A 20,540-nucleotide genomic window follows, 5' to 3' on the forward strand; every position below is an offset into this window, starting at 1 on the left:
CTGTCGCGCTCCGTCCCGCCAGAAGCTCATCATTCGAAGTCTTCTTGATACAGCGCCTATGTTATATATGGAACTTTACGAATGAAATATAACTTTTCAAGTCAAGTCCAATGTTCCTTTATGATTATAGGGGCTAACCGCCGTGACACATCACATTGTTGGTGATAACACCCCAGCGCATCGCTTGTGTTTCTATCACAATCCGCCGAAGTGAAAGTGTGATATTTTATTCTACTTAGCCTAGAATTTGCTTCGTGATCAATAAATGTTTTTAATTTCAGCGAAAACTTGCCTTCTTGCCAAAGTTGTGCTACACTGGATCCCTAGCTTATGCGGGACATAGTTTCCTTTCAAGGCAACATCATTCTGTTTCTATGTTTCTACTCTATACGGAGTAGTCCTCTCGCAGTACTGCCTTGGCAAAACTAGGGGTTTTGGATTGTCCCGTTTCCTTGATCACTTCCCGAGCTACTCCGTACTCCGTACACACTGTTGCTTTTTTTGTAAGAGTACATCGTCACGCGGCCGAGTCGCACTAGCCCGCGGGGTCCGAGGGATAATGTGTGTACCCTCATTGGGGCCATGGCGCTGCCAACGCAGAAATTTTAAGAGCCTCAATCATGTGTACAACATGAAAGATTTTAGGGAAAAGATGTCGCCATGGCCCGTGTCATAGTTCTAGAATTCGTCTTCTTTCTAAAGCGGCATATGCATTGCGGTGGCGCCAATGGGGATATGCTTCTCACGCAGGGTAACGGGAAGCCATTACTCCGTACTCCGTAGTTAAATTAACTCTTTTCTTTTAATTTTTTTTTCGCTGCTAAGTCGTAGGCCTGCGATAACTGTAGCAATCTAAAGATAGTCGGTCATGTGTCCATTATCTCGGGATGACTGCAGCCTCGAGTACCTCACTGTGCGGAATATGGAGTATGAACCCAACAGATGTAACCTCGGCCTCGAAACGGGCGCACGGCATCTCAGGTGTCAAATTAGTCAAGTGAGTCAAGCCATATTCATACCACGGTGCATCTGATCGCAGCATCCGCTTCCAAAGAGTCCGACGAAATCACTCCCCCAAGGTGGTTTGCACAGTGTTTCACAGGCACTATTCCGTATTATTATTTTGCCGTAAACCCAGAAATTAGCCCCGGATTCCTTTGTATGAACCTCCATGCGTTCTCGGGAGACATAGGCAAGCCCTTCACCTCTAAGCGATGGGGCGCACCTTATCCTCCACGATACGAGACATGCGTTGAATAGACTCGCGCTAGAGAATTACGCAGCAATAATACCCGACAAACCGCCTGGGTCACCAAAGGATGCCCTATATTTGGACTTCACATGAACGGGTGTGTGCCATGGGTCGATGCCATGGTGTCTCAGACAAAATTTTCGCGGGCGCCGAAATCGTAACCGAGATGAGTCCTGTTGATTCGTGAGAAGAAGGATTATACAAGCCTCGCGGTAAAGTCTTGGCTTCTAGGCATGCAATGGAAGTATAGTAAGTTGTAGCCAGTGGTTGATAAGGTTAAACCACGTTGTAATGTGGAAATTACTCCAATCACACGTGGGGGAAGACCCTGGAAAGTCTCAGGGAAAAGTTGATGCCTTTCGTACACTAACCTCAATTGGGAATAGTAAATATCGTGCGCGACCAGCCTTCAATAAAACATCATCTTCTCTGCCTAATCCATTTTTTTTTAATATAACTTTTAATATAACTCAAGTCAGCGCTAGGGAACGGTGAACAATGAAATCAAATTGACTCGTCTCAGAGATCGCCAGGGGTCTGAAAGGTTTGAGGTTGTCTGAGGCTTAGATAGTGGGATCGCCCCTGAGTTGTGGCCCAGCCACCCCCCAGTGGACCTAAATTAGCTGACCCAAAACGTACCGGCAAATCAAGAGGCTTAGAAAGCACATCTGATCGCTCGGATCTGACGTTAAAATTTATTCGGATGGTAAATATAAGAAAATGGGGATTCCCCGTTTGCCGTTTTTGCAAAACTACCTCTACACAGTCCACAGTCCCCAGTCACTATGAGGCAGTCGACGCCCATTCTCTGGGTTGTCCAGGCTTGTCTACTATGGCTGACATTGGTATCGGCATCACCTACCATTTCCAATGATAATATGGAGTCTGCGGACCCCGATGTTCCCGCGCTTCAGGCCCGTGACACAAAGCCGTTTGCGCTGCGAATCCTGCCGCTCGGTGCGTCTATCACCAGGGGATACAAATCGAAAGATGGAAATGGGTATCGGAAATGGCTTCGACAGCAATTGCGCTATGCTGGGTGGGATGTTGACATGGTTGGCACTATGAAGAGTGGCACCATGCATGATAATGTGAGTTATCCGGTTCTTGCTTCTTGTATTGTTTTAAAGAATATATTTTGACTCTTCCTAGGACCACGATGGACACATTGGCTGGAGAATTGACCAAATAGCGTCTCATGCCAAACTAATCATCCCACAGCAACCTAACCTAATTCTCATCAAGTGGGTCTCCAATGGCCGATACAAACATCTTCTCTTCGCATACTAACATATCCCCCACAGCGCTGGCACAAATGATGCTCTACAAAATTACCAAGTAAAAACCGCTGGCAAGCGGATGGACTCTCTCCTAACATACCTCTTCGACAACATCCCCGACACAACCATCATCCTATCAACCCTCACATTCAATGGAAAGAAGCCCCAATTAGGCACAGATATCAGCACGCAATACCTCAAACTTGCAGCGGAACGCCGAGCGCGAAATGAAAGCCTCGTCATAGCTGATATGAGCACCTTCATTCAGTGGAACCAACTTGTCGATAACATTCATCCAACAGCCGCTGGCTACGAGGAAATGGCATCGGTGTGGTGGGCGGCCATTCAAGAAGCTGAGAAGGAAGGCCTCCTCAAGGCGCCAAATCCGACCTCGACGGGCACTGCTGCTATCAGCAAAGCCCGTGAAAAGCTACTCGATGATAGCACCGCTGATCCGAGTCTGCCTGCATACACGGCCCCGCCTCAGCCTACGATAAAGAAAGTTAAAAACAGCTCGTCTCGATCATACGAGTGGCATATCTGGGCTGTTGCATTCCAGATGATCATAAGTACGTTGCAACTTCTTCCCTGTATGTCTTGAACATGGCTAACCTTACCTAGTTTGCATCGGTTTCTGTTATGTATGACATGATATGGAACAAAATATCAAAAATAGCCAAAAACAATTTAAAATATACTAAATCATTCATCCCAATCCCTAACAGTCTTGCATACAGGCTATATACCTAAGGAGGCAACTAGGTATAAGAATAAAGCCAGACCATACCTCCATGCTAACCAAGCCGACCCCCCAAGCACCATCCAACTAACAACCCCCTTCAAAACCAGAACCCGTTTAATAAAAGCAAAAGTCTTCCTCTCATTAACCCTCGGAAAATCCGTCCCAGGAACCTCCCTCCCAAGAAAAGCACAAAGCGGCCCCCACCCATTCTCAGCCTTGAACTCCAAAAGCTCCTTTCCACGCTCCCTAACAACCTCCCGGACAAACTCATTATATCTCTCATAAAGCCCCAGGGAAAATATATCCTCCTCCGCCCCAAACCTCTCCCTACACCACTCCAGAATCCTCATATTAAGTCTGTACCACAGTCTCTCCGTCCCCCAAAGCAACCCAAGAACAGCAAACCACCTTGTAAAAAAGAACCCAAGACTCTCACGACAACTCTCCGCCCATGTCTCCGCGTTAGGTCGCGTCGTCAGGATTACCCGTGCGTCAGGGTACATGTCCATCAAATCTGAGAGGAAGAATATAGCCGGCATATCGCAGACGGCGGCGTAGCCGGAGACTAGAGTGTGGAGTTGTTTCTGCCGTGTTGCGGTGTCTTTGATGTGCGTGGTTGCGATGAGGAGTTCTTGGCGTGAGGTGTGGGGGATTATTTGCGCCATGTGCAGGCAAGGGGTTAGGTTAAGTTCTTCCAGGGCGGCTTGGAGGGAGGATGTTGCTGTGCGGGGAAGGCCGGCGCCGATTACGAGGAGGTCTTGTTTTTGTTCGGGCTTGGTGGCTGGGGTTGGGGCTACGCGCTTGTCGGTGAGGAAACGGACCATCTTGAAGTTTTTATTTGGGATTGGATCTGTTCAGGGATGGTGATGGTGGGGTTGGTTGATGGGGTTGGGCTTGTACTTATATCGGTGGTTGAGGCTGAATCTGACGTCAGCTGGGGAAAGGATCCTGGTTAGTTATAGGTGTGTAGCTGTTATTGCATGGATGTTTAGGCACGATAATGATATAGCTTGACTTAGATCAGATAAAATGTGCGCGAATGGTGGGCGTGGAATCAATTGTAGATGTTCTGACTTCAGACTGAGAACAACATGTGAGTGACAGCGATGGGTTAACCCCAAGAGCCCCCAAATGTGGCTCAACCCTGATAGGGTGACCTAACTGGAGGAGGTAATTGAATCATCTTTTGTGCTTTGTCTCTCGAACGACTTTGGAAGTTGAACTTCCAAGTTAGATTCCGACCTAGGACAGCATGACGTCACCACCTGAGCTCCAAGCTTCCAAAGTTGGAAGCTCAGGACCTGATTATTTCAAGCTGCTACTCCTTGACACCTCTGAACAACCTCCCAATTTGAAGAACTCCTAACCCCCTTCTCTTCTCCGAGCCATCCGAATTCAAAATGTCCGAATCCTTCGCCATCCTCCGCCAACGCCGCTCCGACGAGCTAGCCAAGCTCGCCGACGAACACCTCCAACACGACCTCCAATCCGCTGACCGGGACAAGCTCAACGCAGCAGCATCTTCAATCTCCCTGTGGACAACAGTTGGCTCTGCGGTCGGGGTGAGTCTTGGTCTCCTAGCCGCCATCCGACTGCGCAGTACGCGCAAGGCGTTCTTCTCTGCTATTCGTGCGCAGGAGAGGCCTACAAAGGTTGTTTTTGAGGATGGGAGGACCGGTATGTTATTTCTTTGCGATGTTGGAGGTTTGAAAAATTAAGGTGTGGCTAACTTGTGTCTCTAGAGTCTATTCCTGACCTCACGCCGTTGTTGAAGCCCACTACTTTGGGTGATGTCGCCACTTATTTCTTTGCTTCCGCTGGAGGATTATTTTTGGGTGGAGAGCTTGGTAAGATCACTCTTGATGTTGTGAGGATTAGGTGTTGGGGGATTTGCTAACGGACTGTGTTGTATAGGCTTTGCTGGTGGTGCGGCGAAAGGGACAAGGAGTATCAATGCGGATCCGGAGAGCAAGAAGAGAATTGAAACTGCTTTCAGGAGATTTCGGGCTGATGTTTTACGGAAACAGGCCGATGCATTGGATAAGGGGGAGCAGGATCACAGTCTGTTCTAAAACATATGAAAATAGACATTGTATCTCTAGATGAAGCACGGATGAAATTATAAGATCATGATCAATTATTTCATTTATATGTCACAGTATTGATATATGTACATGTCTAAACCTCCAAAGCCTTCAAGAATGCCGGGCTCTCATGACCTTGGGCAACCTTCGAAATCGGCGTGAGATATGCCTCCGAAGATTCCTGGCTCTCCTGAATCTTCCGAACATAGAATTGGGCAACCTTGAGCCACATCGCCTTTTCACTGGCGCTAGCCCCAGATCCCTGCCAAACCCAGAGTCTGTTCCCAGTATCATAAAGGAAAACATCATTCCCATCCAAGTCAGACCGATCAACCCGTCCCCCATCCTTAACAATATCAAAGGACAAGTTTCCAGACGCATCGCTGAGTCTGAAAAGCTTGCGCGACCGAGTACTTTCATCAGCACCCTTTTTCGCAAATCGCCCAGGTCTAGGCGCCTCCAATGTAGACGGAGCGGCCTCCTTCCCACCCAACAAGTCAACAAAAATCTTCGACCTGGACTCAAGCTGTGACAGAACCTCAACATCAACATGCTTCGCCTGCGTCATATCATTAACCACCTGTGCCGCCTTAGCCTTCTCCATGGGGCTACACTTCTTCCCCTGCCAAACCCAAATCTTATCCCCTTTATCCAAAACAAAGACATCATTCTCATCCAGACTCTTCCACGTAGGCTCGACCTCATGCACGATCAGCGAGTCGAGACGCGCAATTCCAGGATGTTTAAAGACCCGCAGGAGCGTAGTCACCTCCACACGATCCTCGGGCTCAACATGCGTGAAACCGGAACGCACACCGCCAGACCGGATGGAGTAGTTCCGGAACAGGGCGAGGAACTCGTCCGAGGGGTGTTGCTGGACCTCGCGGTGTTGTGCTGCAGCGCCGTTTAGGAACTCATCCAGCTCGACTGTCTTGTAAGCCGCGACACCTGCTTCATCCTGAGTTGTTTTGCTACCGAGCCAGAAGAAGATGTCATGGCCGAGCTTGTCGTCGCCGACTTTGTAGGTGTGTAGCACGATGAAGCTATCGCCGTCGTAGAATTGGCCGGTCTTTTCTTTCGGCCAGGGGATTACTTGGAAGTTCTCGATGCGCCAGATTGTGAGGCCTGGTGCTTGGCCGATGTTCTGCCAGGCGGGTTCGGTGAGGGCTGAGTTGTACTTCACGCGGTGGTCGAGGTCGCTGCCGATTAGCTCCACGTTGCTATCTTTGATGTCGTATTCTTTTGGGTGAACGAGGCCTTCGTGGGGTGCCATGTTTGTGGATTGGTATATTGTGATGTGTGTATATGGTGAGTATGATCGGAGGTTGTTCTTTGTTGATAAAGTGAACAAGCACGATGTGGCGGTGGGTCCAGGTGGCTGAGCCGCGGGGCATCATTTTTGGGAGCAATTGGCCAATGACGTCGACAATGTTCAAGATACTATTTTTAGGCAGCGTAACAGAGCCTTGGTCTGTGTTTGTATGAGGCTGAAACTTAAGGGAAGAGGCTCAGAAGCAAGGGGTCTCACTAGGGGCCTTTGAACGATGATTGTGGCATGTCTAGAGATTTTTTTCGCCATAATGTGGCTTCATCTGAGTCTTATTTTACGCGAAGATGTGCAGACTACAGGCTGGATATTAAGAAGAGCTCACATATCAAGCAGGGAAGGTTGAGTTGGGTGAACAGTCTTCCGAGGAACCCAACGATATCAACATGTCATGCGCTGATTGACATTTTGAAATTTTCAGAGCGGAGCCGAAAAAATTTATGCGAGGACACGCAGGATTGTGTATTCCGCCATATTCGGTTTACAATTGCTACGCTGATGTGACACCACTTATGATATCATGTACTTGAGACTACATTCCGGCCAATAGTTCAAACATAACTCCAGCCTCATGGCAGCCTTGCATCAAGTTGGGCACAATAGTCTCTTTAAAAAAATTTACAGAAAAAAAAAAAAAAAAAAGGAAAAACCAAAAATTGGTGTAAATCAGTGCACGAATCGATCGGCTTCTGAAATGGATTCCAAATGTCCTTGAGGTATATGAAACACCGAGGGAAAATACTATCTACTTCTTGAGTAACTCTAGTAACTGCCTTGTGACTGATTTCTCAGGGCACACAAAGCACCGTCACCAACGCTAAGCGTCAATATATCACGTTTTTTTCTCGTTCTGCATAACCATCGCGCACTTTTTCGGGGTCACTGATCAACATTTACCAGCGGCCACCACCGGCACCACCGTTACCACCGCCGAAGCCACCACCGCTGGGGCGGGCGTTGGCGAGGTTGACGCGGATGCGACGACCATCGAGGCTAGAGTAGGGTTAGAAAATTGTGTTTTGTGTTTTGTGGTATTCGGTAAGGGGGAGGGGATGAAAACATACTCCTGCTCGTTGAGAGCGTTGATGGCGGCCTCGGCCTCCTCAGCGGAAGAGAAGGTGACGAAACCGAATCCACGGGAGCGACCAGTCTCACGGTCAACCATGACGATCTATTAGAGATGAAAAGATTAGTGTCATTGCTCGAAGTGAAAATTGGGAATTTTGGGAATTTTCACGTACAGAGTCGACAATGTTGCCGAACTCACCGAAGGCCGCGCGCAGCGACTCGTCGCTGGTGTGCCATGAAAGGTTTCTAGTAAGATTGTCAGTATAAAGTGTCACTTCAGCATCAAGATTAGATGGTTTTTGACATACCCGACGTAGATCTTAGACATTTTGAAAGAAAGTGGGAGTCACGAGGTGTTGATGAAGAGAATTAAAAGATGCGGGGCATCTGAGGAGATATAGGCCCTTCGTGGCGGTGAGAGGCAAAATTTATTCGCCCCGCATTAAAATTGAGCACGTATTTAACGGAGGCGAAAGAGCAAACTCTACCATCATAGACCATATTCATTCAATACCCTTTTCTAGATTATTCCAATTCCAAGCATTCTTTCAAATTACTATTCGCCAATGAAATTCCCCCCACATAGGTGGCTATAAAGGATATAGTCTTCTCTGACGCAACGGCAGAATTTCTCTAGCGACAAACGGTTGCCTGACAGTACCTGGAACCCAACAGAACGATGGCCTTGGGTGCTGCATTGACCAACAGATGACCATGATTAGATCTCATGAAGATGGATCATGTAGATGAGCAGTAATGGAGCCATAACGCCACCACCTAGACCAAGGTGGGATATGAACAGGTACAGAAGTGGATATCGTCAAGTCAATCCTGCATACAACTTCCATTTGAAGATACCTGCATGGTTAAAAATAACCCTGCCATTCTAGAGCGTCTATCTATCTATATATATCTCTCTGTCAATCTATATCTAAAAAGGAACCAAAACCAAAACATACAACAGTGAGTAGTCTTCCACACAGCCCAATAAAACCTAGGATCACCTAAGAGTAAACAGAGTTCTATCCCAGCTACAACATTCAGGGTTTAGCTACAAACAGCCCGCCAAGCCAACTTGCGTTACAGGATAGACTTGTTCGAGCGAATACAAAATGCTCACGGGCTAAAGCAATCCTTAATATGAGTAACTCTTATGTTGAGGCTTTGAGGACGAAGACAGTTCGTATTTATTAGTTTCAGTTTTGCTTGCCCCTAGTAAACATGGTACCGTGGATCCTCTTCCCCCCGCGCTTCCCTCATTTGTCTGGTCAGAATCTCAATTGCACCAACGCTCTTTAGTCGTCCGTCGCATATGACATATCCCTAATGCTGCAGGCCATTTTCACCCATAAATCTAGTAAGCCACGGTCCGGTTACATTGTTGTAAGTTCCTCCCCATATAAGTGTCCATGTCAGTGGAGGATAGACGTCAGGTGGGTCTTGGGAACTCGATCACCACGGAATGGCAGTGGGACCCGTTGCTCCTCCTTCAAATCTTGATCAGAAGGTGCTTCTAAGCGTCGCTTGATCTGTGCCGCGCCACCTAAAACATTTCCCCCGAGAAACTAACCTGGATGGAGGGTGAGCTTTGACTGCATGATCGATACTAGTTGAGAATGGTTTTTGGTCTGAACAGCGATTGTGTGGAGGAGTCCAAGTCCCTGTGAGATCGTTCCGGTCATAAGGCCGTCTCCTTAATTTATGACTTTTTAGTTTGGAATATGCCTAGAACCCGATATAATTATGAGCCTACCCTGTGATTCTAGATCAAAGGCGCCATCCGGAGTGGGTGGTCTTTGTCCATCAAAATTGGGATTCTCTTCATTTACGCCCCAGCTGATCTGGTCCAAAACCTGTTAGAACTTCGCCTCTGAGAACACGAAAATACAAAAAATCCATTCCACTTCCCGAGGCTCAAAAAAAAAAAACGCAAGCATATTGAGGATATCTATAGAGCTGATGGTAGACCTTGCTGGCCAGACCTTCCTACAGGTTACAGCATGGCTGGAAGCGATACAGAGCACGTATTACCCGTATCTCTGAGTGAAAGTGAAGAGTATCTCAAGGCTCCGTGAGCGATAACTCTAGCTCCTTGGCGAGGTTTCCCAGAGCCCAGGTAGTGTATTGGTCCACTATAGGTATGACAACTGAGTTGGGTTAATCGCAGATCCTCGAAATTTTCTCTTCATTTCTTGTTCTTACCTTTCTCTATTTTCGTTTCGGAGCCGATGTGCGCAATGTGCTTGTCTTGCCGTCCAGTGCAATTTAATACTTGAAACTGAGCCAATTCAGAAATGTCTTAGCGTGTTTCGTATTAAGGTTTGATAAAGACACCAGAAGAGCGAAGTATTGGTTGTGATGTTTTCAAATTGACTAGCGTTTCATATATTTCGCTTCGACTAACTATCAATGTTCGAATTTTGAATATGAAAGCCACCCGCAGCAGCCAGTATACTCATTTTGGCCGTCAAGGCAGCCCCAGAAAAATACTCCAGCGCCCATTCGACCCCCAAGCCTGGCTACCCGACTCATGGACTATAGTACGTTTCGCATCCCGCCTGCGTTAATACAGGAAGGGGCGGGCCGCCGCCCCATACATTGTTCATGTATTATCCCAAATTAAAAGGTCCTGGAGCCATGCCAGTCGACCTGAATGATATAATTTTCCTGACGTGTATGGTTGTAGAGCTTGTCAAAGAGCTCCTGTGACTTGTCGGCCTCCAATCCCTCGATATAGTGCACATGCGAGGCAATGTAAAGGTTCATCCAGCCTGATTTTTCGTGCTACTGAATAAGCCTGTGCCGCCTAAAGGGTTAGTTGTTGAGATCGGTGTCGGCGAAGAAATCTGGGCTGATGAGCTTCTTCTAGTGCACTGGGGAATGCCCAGCGATGAAGTCGTTGTAAATCAAATACTGCTTCGTGCGTTCTTTGAGCTCATCATAGGTCACCCTGCTATCGGCGAATGCGAGTCCGCCGCTGCTGCCGTTAGGCGGGAGCTCGTGGACAAGCAGGAGGGATGGTCCTGCCCGATGCAGGTTGAAACTTGAATCGACACGGAAGATAAGATTTCCATACATAGCGTTGGGCATTAGACCTGCGAACCAAAAAGAAAGCAAAGGCAACCTGAATTTTTCAGTGTGACCCCGAGGGCTGTTCTGGTCCATAGTGCTACCATCGATGTCAAGAGAACATCGCTGACATCGAAGAGCTCATCGTATTTCCGGCGCGGCCAGCACGGTTATACGGAGTGACGTCATCAGCATCGCTGAACTTACGGGCGAACTTAAGGTGGGTTTTGTCGGTCAGACTAGTGCTGCGCATGACCACAACACCATACTATGTGGCTAGGATTTAGTATATGTGAGATGTGGGGGTTGCAGGAGTACTTGAGTGCATAGGTATGGTGGTGTGGGGGTATGGGGCGTGGGGGTACTTACCTTGGCTACTGCGTCTTGCAGGACGCGAAAGTCCACATCGAACACAGCATTTTCGAAGCGGAGACCTGTAGCTTCTGAACCAAACCTAGCTTGATCTTTTGCACTTTCCCGGCAGACATTGCAGTTAGTGGCTGCATTCTTGAGGTTGATGTTTCTCGCTCATTTAGTGAATATGCTTCATGTTCGCATAGTTGTATCTGTGATGAACTTGTATTTAGCTTTGCAACATCTCGTGGTACACCGGCAACCTAATTTTCCTATGCAACAGCGTTCGCGTGGGGGGCATCTATAGCCGCCGGACAAATTTCCTAATCGGGAAGCTTTAGATTGCCGACTAAAGCCGACGGGACTCCTCATCGGTTCGGGTCTCGCCTACATCTAACTATATTTGAATCGCCCTGTCGCTCACATCGCTGTTTTATTTTATTATTATTAACCAAGTAGCGTTTCTTTCACAAGCGTGGCGAACGACAATACCCTACCTATTACTATCATTCACAATGACTAGAATATCCAAAGCAGATGAACACCCTACCCAGGACACCAAGTCCCAGAATAAAGAGGCACTCTCAATGGAATCAATCCAAAGCCTCGACGAGTTTGAATCCCTTGCCATAAAACACTTAAGCAAAAAAGCTTGGTCCTTCAACTACGCGGCCGCTGGAGACCTGATCTCCAAAAGGCAGGACCAAGAGGTCTACCGCTCAATCCTCCTCCGGCCACGCGTTCTAGTCAATGTGAAAGAATGTGACCTATCGACGACAATTACCGGCCAGAGAGTCGGCCTACCCATTTTCGTATCGCCCATGGCAATGGCCCGGCTAGCGCACCCTACAGGTGAAGCTGCCATTTCAGCCGCGTGTGGAGTCTTTGGTGCCATGCATATCATCTCGAATAATGCATCGATGGTTCCAGAGGAGATTATTGCAGGAGCCGCGCCTGATCAGGTCTTTGGGTTTCAGCTTTATGTCCAGACGGATCGCACTGAGAGCGAGGCCGTCCTGGCGAGGATCAATAAGCTACCCGCGATTAAGTGTATTGTCCTCACCGTTGACGAGCCTGTCCAAGGGAAGCACGAGCTTGGGCCGAGAGGTTTCCAACAGTACGACGAGGTGCAAACTGAGGCTCCAGGAGAGCCATCCCCACCGAGCGCAGACGTTAGAGTGGCTATCCCATCGATCTCTGGGCCGGCTTCTGACGCGGAATGGGAGGTTACGCTGCAATGGCTCGCAAAACACACCTCGCTGCCGATAATAATTAAAGGAATTCAGACTTATGAGGATGCTGAGCTCGCTGCGACATATGCTCCGCAAGTAAAGGGCATTATCCTGTCGAACCACGGGGGGCGCGTCCTTGATACTGCGCCGCCTGCTATTCACACCCTACTCGAAATTCGCAAATACTGCCCAGAGGCTCTGGAGAAGCTGGAAGTTATGGTTGATGGGGGTATTCGACGCGGGACAGATGTTGTGAAAGCGCTGTGCCTAGGCGCGAGAGCAGTGGGTATTGGGCGACCAGCGTTCTGGGGTCTTGGTGCCGGTGGTGTAGCTGGGGTTGAGAGGACGCTTCAGAGTACGTACTTCATCTCCGCACTTATTGTAGGTAGTTTACTGATGGTGACTTTTTCTTTCCAATAGTTCTAGCACAGGAGACGAGGACCTGCATGGGAGTGTTAGGTGTGCGGAGAATCGCAGACCTGGGAACGCGCTATGTAAGTTGTCTTCGGTCATAGAAGTTCTTGGGGCTAACGATAGTTTTGCAGGTTAATGCGAGAATTGTAGAGCAGCAGATTTACAACGGGGATTCGATTTGAAAAAGGGTTAAAAGAATAATAGCTCTAAAGTATATCAATCAATCAATCAAAGTTCAATTAACCTGTTGCAGTCTGACTAGTTGTGTATAACTATGCAGGCGCTTCTCCAACTGAAGCAAGAACTCGAGTCCAAAACGCCGAGTCGGGACCATAAAGTGCTCCCAAATAGTACATACTAGATACCTACTACAAGGAGTATGAAATCAGCCTATTTCTATAACCTGTAACCCCCAAGCCCGTATATAAAAGGTATATAATGTTTGTATGGAGTGTACCCTCTACCTTCTAGCTCCTATGTCCTACTTCTTATTTCTCGCCTCTTACTCTCCCCTTTCATCATTCTCTTTTCCCCTTGCCTTAGTTTCAGTCAATGGTGACGTTATTTTAGCCGGTTTGTGTAAAGGTAATGCCTAGGCGCACTCTCTTCCACTCGGCCAAAAGACCATTGTGTAAGCTATTCCCATGTCAATATACTTGCTGGTGCCATTGCACTCTGCGCTGGCCATTACACTCTGTATTGAAGATGGGCTCCAAAATTAAAGCCTCGGTTGAACCTAATACCTGCTAACTATAGGGCAATAAATCAATACACGCCAACTCGCTTTGTATGTATTCCCGGCCATCAGATTCAAGGGATGCGGATAAGTTGCTTAAAATATTCAAAGCTAAGGCCTGTCAGTACCTAAAATCCAAGTATTTGAATTATATGTAGTTAGTATTAGTCAGGGGGTTGTGAATGATAGTCTTGGGCTCTCTGGTGTCCTACAAGATACATAGAGCAACACTACCATCAAATATCATGACAGCCTTATCACAGGAGCAGAAAATTCCAACCTGGCTATATAAATAGCTTATCTCACTGTCTCGAACCCTTCCTCATCACACGCCATGCAGTTCCCAGTGTTGCGTTGCCAAGTATGTTGTTGGCACCCACCAACTAAGTGAAAGCAGGTTGTTTCCCCCCATTGCGTGTAGTAGAAACCATGGCCGCAGCTATAAAACATTTGATAGCGCGCGTAACAAGCCATGAGGAGGGTTGTGTGTATCTGAGGAAGCAGTCAGTCTATGAAAATACTTATAGATATAGATCAATAAAAAGGAAGGAAGTCAGCCATGTACCGAGTATCTTGATAAAGTTAAACTTGATTGAAGGTATACAGGAAGGTGCAGGTTGACCTTTAAGTTGAAGAGGGTGTGTATATGCGGCACACGGAGGGTTGATCTTGGAGGGGTATTCCAACATTATTAAATCAACCCTCACCCAAACACGTGGCGCCTGTGCTCATGGGTGCCTTCAACATTTCTGCTGATGGTGGTCAGCATCCGCACGGGATGATTTCAGCGTCTCGACCAATAAACATACGCCATATCTTGCCAAGGCACCTTGGCAGACTGTTTGAGGATATCGGTCTCCGCCGAATAGCCACCTGTCGGACGTTACCGTGGGTGTGTCTAGTACTGAAGCACACTCTAATGCAAAGGTCTGATGTACTAACTCTAGCAGTAAAGCTGGCCTACTAGTATTTATTTAAATTTGGAGTAAACAAGCGGGATAACTCGGCAAGCAAAATTCCCCTCCCATACAACTTGGTTAATCCCCAAACCTGGAGCGCCACTGGAAATTCTTACCAAATCGGATTTCTTTAAATCTTTGACAAAGTCTTGCTCTGGAAGTTCTCTGAATTATTTATTTCAAGAGATGAAATCTAGAGCTCATTTATATGGGAAGTCGCGTGATAATACTACACTATGAACTCTTTAGTATCAGTTGTTCGGACATACCCCGCACCACTGATGGTGCTTCTGGCGGGCCTCACAACAGCCGTTGACCTGGAAAAATAAAGTACTGAACAAGAAATCTAAGAGTATTTATCCCATATACCCCCAGTGGGACATGACATACAAGTTGTATCCAAGGAGTCCGATTTTTCAGAAAAACTGCTTAGTGGGAAATAACCCCCAATTATATATAGAAGGGTCTCTTGCACAACGTATGCTATTTACCACATTCATATATATATAAAAAGACCAGCTAAAAAGACATCATAAGCCCGTTAAAGCGGCCGACTATTTTACGTCGATGTCATAGCTAGAGCTATATATAATTCAAACGGCCAACTCACCAAGGCTGCTCACTTACTACTAGCGATTGCACACGGGTATGCGCTCTACACATTTCTATTTCATTGGGCTATGATACTTTCGACTCTTTTGATCCTAGAATACCAATGGATCGGCTCCTCATAATATAATACCCTTGCCGATGACGTAGTGGGTATCCTCGAGGACACACCTCGCCTACTATGCTCGACTTACATCACTCAAGCACGATGGTTTTCCACTCTCGCCGCAGCCTGGCCCAGTCAATAAGATATATCCAACCCAGCGCCCGACGATGTGCAAAACCCCCATTATTGGCAATCATCAACACATTCACGATGGGTACCTTATTCAACGAGTTTCCATCAACATCAACATAGTTCTTCTGAATAGACTCCTCTGATATAGGTCTGATCCCGGACAGTGAGAGAGCGATAAATTCGAACTCAGCACACGAGTTATATCCCGGAGAGAGGGCTTCTTCTCTCAGTTTTGCCGCATCTCCGCAGAAGTCGCCGATTATGTCTCCTTCTGAGTTGATGATATCAAAGGAATAGAGAGGTCTCGGAGTCACTCTGAGAAGTGCAGTGTGGGACCTTGTTGCTATGACTCCTTCCGTGGAAATGCCACGTGGTAATCCAGACGTCTTAATGGTCAACGGTATGGCTTCCCTGCGGAATAAGTGGTAATCTTGCCAGCGGGTATTGAACAGCTCACGCACGGTCGGGAAGTTATCGGTTGCCAAGGAGAAATCGAGGGAGACATCTCCCACGCAACCTTCCTTAATTGCAATAGCCATGTATAGCTGCCAATCATCATCCGGTTCCGAGTCAGGGTGAGAATTTAAGGCTGCTATAGAACCAGAAGATGGGACAGGGCCATTTATGTGATACCAAGGGGTTAGAGTTCCATAGAAGTCCGATGCTCGGTAGTGGACTGGATCGAACAGGCCCATAACTGATGACCATGACCACGTCGGTAAGATTTCTCCCTGAGTTTGGTGACGCTCTATAACGTTTGTACCAGTCTCAGGGTACCATAACAACGCGCGGTCAAAGTCTACTACCGGTAGTCCGTTTATAAAGGCGCCAGTTCCTTTGTATAACGACATGGAGATACCATACAGTGCTTTGTGAGCGTCAGACCGATATGTGAGCTTTCTGGAGGTGTAATGCCTAAGATGACGCGTAAAGGATTGAAAACGGGAACGATCCTCGGGAATAATCAGCCTGGTCGAGAAGAGCTCATTCCGACTCTGTTCGACGTTGAACTGATCCTCGTGGCAGATCAATTGTTCACACTCAAAAAAGGCTCGAGTGTTTGTAAAGTAGAGCCGCCTGTTCGAAAGAACAGCCTCTTGGTATGTCCATCCGCGAGTCGCCCACACGTCAAGCGGATCATCTTTAACATCTCGAATCACATTTGTAATTCGCAAATCAAGGACATCTTCACTATGTTGAACTGCCTTTCTTGGGTCGCCGATGCCTGGAATTCCAAAATCCATACTATCGCCATAGGCAGCCACGAGTACAATTTGCGCGGAGGAATATATTTCGCCCATAGCCTCTATTTGATTTTTCATATCATCTGCGTCATCTTGAATAATGCAGAGCCTGTCAGCCCACAAATACCTCTCGCCCATTCGAACACAAATTTCAATTGCGTCCTCAATTGTTTTGGGCAGTTTTGAAGCAGGGAGACCCCCCTCTTTCTTCATCCCATCGACTGTGGCACGGGTGGCTGCAAGTAGGGATGACTGAGGTTTCAAGCCCCACACGTAACTTAAGGCAACAAAGCGGCAACTGCTTTTCTCAACAAGGCATCGTCTACTCACGTCGATGACCCGAAAGCCTGGAGGAAGACTGCATCGGACTTTCTGCTGGCACTCATTGTGTGTTTCATAGCATTCATTTATCCTGCTCATCAAAGAGACCCAGAATATCATCTCTCCAACGCGAGAAGCAGTGGAAACTTCGATTTTCTTGTAAGGATCTTATGCGTATTAAGAAGAATGGAATGCCTTACCACTTTTAATATCGTCTATGTGGAGATCGCCAACCCAAACCGTTGCCTCCCCACCCCTTTCAGAATAATGGGCCCAAATTTCCGCGGAGAAAACACTTGATCCCTCCGGTTGCGAGTCCTGAGGTAGTCCGGGGTAGAGAACGATATCGCAGTTTGCCTCTCTCACTTCAGATAATTGTGCAGCGCTAAGCCCCACCACAATCATATGGTTTACCAACCGACAAAGCACACATTCAGTCATGATAGGGCCTTCTACTAGCCCCTTACGCAAAGAAAATAAGAGCCTCCTCCGAGTCTCGGGTTCCACGCATCTTACCAGATGTCTCAGTCGTAGATGTTGGCAGAAGTCACACAGGGAATCTGCCTGAGAGTCGATGACAGAACAGGCGGAGCATGGTTGATGGAACAGGTCATAGAGTTCCTGTTCAGAAGGTCCAGGCTCATTGTGGGAGTAGCAGAATACAGACGAAATGCATAGAGCACAATGCTCATCCATTATCAGGGACGTTATGTTATGTTCAGAGAATGCCCTAGCATTGCTGTCTTATCTGTGACTGAGGGGTCGTTCAGGCGGGGAATCCGTCTCACGTGTTTTCTAGGGCTCAGCACTGAGAAACTGTAGGGATTGCATGGTTTCTATTGGTAGAGCTATGTGCTATATCCATAGTTATAACTTACATAATCTGGCCCTAAGGCCCCGGGGTCGCTTGCCAGGGACTTCTTGTTGAGTGGATGCCTCAGGCATCAAATAGCTGTAAACCCTGCAAATGATTACGAGACTCCCCGACAAGGTGATAGCGATGCGTGGAATGATAATCCCCAGCGATGTCATGAGGTTCATCAATTCTCCTGGAATCTGATGTCTTGGCTACATTTAGCTCAGTGTCTGTTGGGTGGGAGTACCCGACAGCACTCAGGGCTGAGAACCACGCGGGAAAATCAGGCTCTAGAAAGAGTTCCGAAAGCTTTGGCAAGGTGGGGTTATCTTGGAGAGGAAAGTATAATAAACGGGAAAATAATGACTGAAAATTGTTCTTCAGTCCATTAGTCGGTGAGTGCCTACCTCGGACTAGGGTTTAATTCGGTGACAGGAAACCGCAATAGTGAGGCCAGAAAAGTGACTTTAGGATGGGAAAAAACACCAAGGCGAAATGACAAAAACATACAACAGTGAGGATTCGCTGGTGGTCACCCACCCAACTACTAACTCACCGGCGTGTGGCTTAAGTACGGCTGAGCGGACGGGAAGCCCTGTTTTCCACACCCTATGGTCGTATGTATCAGACTATGTGTAGAAGGGGGTTATAGAGTCGGAATGTGGAAGTGCTTGAGTGGTTATAGAGTGACGAGGGTAGTAGGGTGAGAAGCTAGGTGATAATGAGACATGTAAAGAGCGGAGTAGTATGAAATGCCGAGTTGGATAAATTCACCGCATGAAGAAAGCATTGAGATATAGGTCGAAGGGGAATATCTAATTATCAAACTAGTAGCCTAGCAATACTTGGCCGAACCAGCAATGTAATCACTCAACAAACTTTTCTCTCCTCGGGATTTGATCACAAATCATAAGTGTGACTGCAATGAGCGACGTTTCGTGAAAACACATCATTTCTGAGTGAGACTAATGTAAAGAAGGAAAAGTCCTTTCGTTTATCAAACACACCCATGGAGGGCTGCTACACCATTCCCTGATGGACCATCCCCAGCGTAACAGCCTGGCAGATCAAGTAACCAGAAGCACTAATTCGGTCAGAAAAATGATGCTGTGCTAGAAGTTCAGGGGAGGAGAAGGTGACAATGTTGTGTAGCTGGGGCAGCCGGCCAGGAGCCGCTGATAGCTACAGGGTAGCATGTGACTGAGTTGAATCACCTTCACCAGCCTCTCTACAATGGTTACGACACCGTGCGCACCCCTCATCTTTGGCAACCCACTTCTGGATATGGTCAGTAACTGTATTCAGATGTTTGGAAGGAAAGGAAAGATTACACTGACTTGGATGTAGGCCCCGAAGAAGAGGTTAAACAAGGTACACTCCCAATTGGCAAAAGCTATCGAAATGAGAGACCACTTAGGCGATTATTTACTGTCTCGCATGGATCCGATTTTGAAGACAATCTCGAGTGCTTTGCATATGAATGCATGAATGATAGACTCAATCTCACTGTCATTCTAATTAATCATAACCACGGGGACTAGTGACAAGAAAACAAGGGAAAAAAACTTACGTACTGGAGAACTCAGTATCTTCATTGTGCAGGCACCAAATCATGAGCATCAGAGAAAATTTACAATTGCGACTTCCCCTTGCTTTGGAAGTGCTTAGGCCAGATACCGTGTTTTCCAGGGCTTATAGGATCCAGTGCATCCTTGATTTTCAAGTTCGGTACATCGTCAACTTGTACGACGAGCCCCGATATTACCTTCATGTCGTTGTAGCGGGATCTACAGGGCAGAATAGTGAAGAGGAGCATGATGAGGCAGAAAGAGGTCGACCCGAAGAAAGCGAGCAGCGGATGCGTTTCCGACAAACCATCCATGCCCTTACTCTGCAACTCCAGTCTATGGGAAAGGAAGCAACTATAAAATCATTTATGCTGCTATAGGGCTCTAATGTAGATATAACAACTGGGAAGGGGATTTCTCGCGGACTTCTGATGAAATATGTACCCCTGGCTGTTTTTAGGGTCTCTTATATCTTGCTGGTGAATGCAATGAAATAGTTAGTTTTAAGTTTTACACTCTGTGATAAGTCGTATGTTGCACTTTAGCGATCATCGCAAAGGCAGCATGGTTATGTACCTAAGTAATAGGATCTAAGTAATAGGATCTACCTGCATCAAAACGGTTCATCTCAACAACTACCCCACGAGTAGTGCCACACTTAATCGGTAGAAATTGCTATTTAGGAATTTTTGAAAAAGAAATCCCTCCTACCACATTCACCAAAGCTCTCAGAAATTCAATATTTGCTTTCCATCACCATTAATCCTCTACCTAGCCAGCAAGATTCAGAAACTAATGCGAGGATAGTATTTCCATTGAAAATAAAAACACCCGCGGTCTATATTGGTCTTGAGAAGAAGGTTCATGCCGGATGAAGCATGAAATATATTTAACCAAACTTTGACAGCATCGACTATTTTTGACCCCGCGTATTTGATATCTGATACTTTACTGAATATAAAAACAAAAAGAAGAATTGCAACGCAATGGATTGAGCTCTGTTCAATTTTTTGGACGTTTGCAATCGCTTTAGTCAAGTGTCAAGCATTTGTTGTGGTACGACCACCCTATATGCAATCAGCCTAGGGAATATCAGTTTGTGACAACAAGCATCATCAGGTTTGCAATCTGGTACAAATCGAAAGATTGTAAGAATTGAAATTGGACACCTGGGGTGTCTATTTTTA

The 20,540-nt window shown here is 47.0% G+C and overlaps 7 protein-coding genes across 7 annotated transcripts; 3 read left to right on the forward strand and 4 right to left on the reverse strand.

Moving 5' to 3' along the window:
• Window positions 1-2,130: 2,130 nt before the first annotated feature.
• On the forward strand, window positions 2,131-3,179 carry PEX2_041210 (SGNH/GDSL hydrolase family protein; the record flags this gene model as incomplete). Its single annotated transcript, XM_016741396.1, has 4 exons — window positions 2,131-2,343; window positions 2,405-2,496; window positions 2,557-3,101; window positions 3,154-3,179. 4 exons carry the CDS (start codon window positions 2,131-2,133, stop codon window positions 3,177-3,179), a joined length of 876 nt encoding a protein of 291 aa, XP_016599567.1.
• Window positions 3,180-3,270: 91 nt separating this feature from the next.
• On the reverse strand, window positions 3,271-4,098 carry PEX2_041220 (sulfotransferase family protein; the record flags this gene model as incomplete). The annotated part of the gene is made up of 1 exon (XM_016741397.1): window positions 3,271-4,098. One exon carries the CDS (start codon window positions 4,096-4,098, stop codon window positions 3,271-3,273), a length of 828 nt encoding a protein of 275 aa, XP_016599568.1.
• Window positions 4,099-4,674: 576 nt separating this feature from the next.
• On the forward strand, window positions 4,675-5,346 carry PEX2_041230 (uncharacterized protein; the record flags this gene model as incomplete). Its single annotated transcript, XM_016741398.1, has 3 exons — window positions 4,675-4,951; window positions 5,017-5,121; window positions 5,189-5,346. The coding sequence occupies 3 exons, from the start codon at window positions 4,675-4,677 to the stop codon at window positions 5,344-5,346; spliced, it is 540 nt and encodes a 179-aa protein (XP_016599569.1).
• Window positions 5,347-5,452: 106 nt separating this feature from the next.
• PEX2_041240 (gelsolin/scinderin family protein) lies at window positions 5,453-6,631 on the reverse strand (the record flags this gene model as incomplete). Its single annotated transcript, XM_016741399.1, has 1 exon — window positions 5,453-6,631. The coding sequence occupies one exon, from the start codon at window positions 6,629-6,631 to the stop codon at window positions 5,453-5,455; it is 1,179 nt and encodes a 392-aa protein (XP_016599570.1).
• A 947-nt stretch (window positions 6,632-7,578) lies between these two features.
• PEX2_041250 (RNA recognition motif domain-containing protein) lies at window positions 7,579-8,081 on the reverse strand (the record flags this gene model as incomplete). Its single annotated transcript, XM_016741400.1, has 4 exons — window positions 7,579-7,678; window positions 7,750-7,856; window positions 7,927-7,999; window positions 8,062-8,081. The coding sequence occupies 4 exons, from the start codon at window positions 8,079-8,081 to the stop codon at window positions 7,579-7,581; spliced, it is 300 nt and encodes a 99-aa protein (XP_016599571.1).
• A 3,610-nt stretch (window positions 8,082-11,691) lies between these two features.
• PEX2_041260 (Aldolase-type TIM barrel) lies at window positions 11,692-13,004 on the forward strand (the record flags this gene model as incomplete). Its single annotated transcript, XM_016741401.1, has 3 exons — window positions 11,692-12,763; window positions 12,829-12,902; window positions 12,954-13,004. 3 exons carry the CDS (start codon window positions 11,692-11,694, stop codon window positions 13,002-13,004), a joined length of 1,197 nt encoding a protein of 398 aa, XP_016599572.1.
• A 2,317-nt stretch (window positions 13,005-15,321) lies between these two features.
• PEX2_041270 (HET domain-containing protein) lies at window positions 15,322-16,994 on the reverse strand (the record flags this gene model as incomplete). The annotated part of the gene is made up of 2 exons (XM_016741402.1): window positions 15,322-16,885; window positions 16,939-16,994. The coding sequence occupies 2 exons, from the start codon at window positions 16,992-16,994 to the stop codon at window positions 15,322-15,324; spliced, it is 1,620 nt and encodes a 539-aa protein (XP_016599573.1).
• Between the last annotated feature and the right edge of the window lie 3,546 nt (window positions 16,995-20,540).

This window comes from Penicillium expansum (genome assembly GCF_000769745.1).
Source record: "Penicillium expansum strain MD-8 chromosome Unknown contig133, whole genome shotgun sequence".
NCBI classification, from domain to species: domain Eukaryota; kingdom Fungi; phylum Ascomycota; class Eurotiomycetes; order Eurotiales; family Aspergillaceae; genus Penicillium; species Penicillium expansum.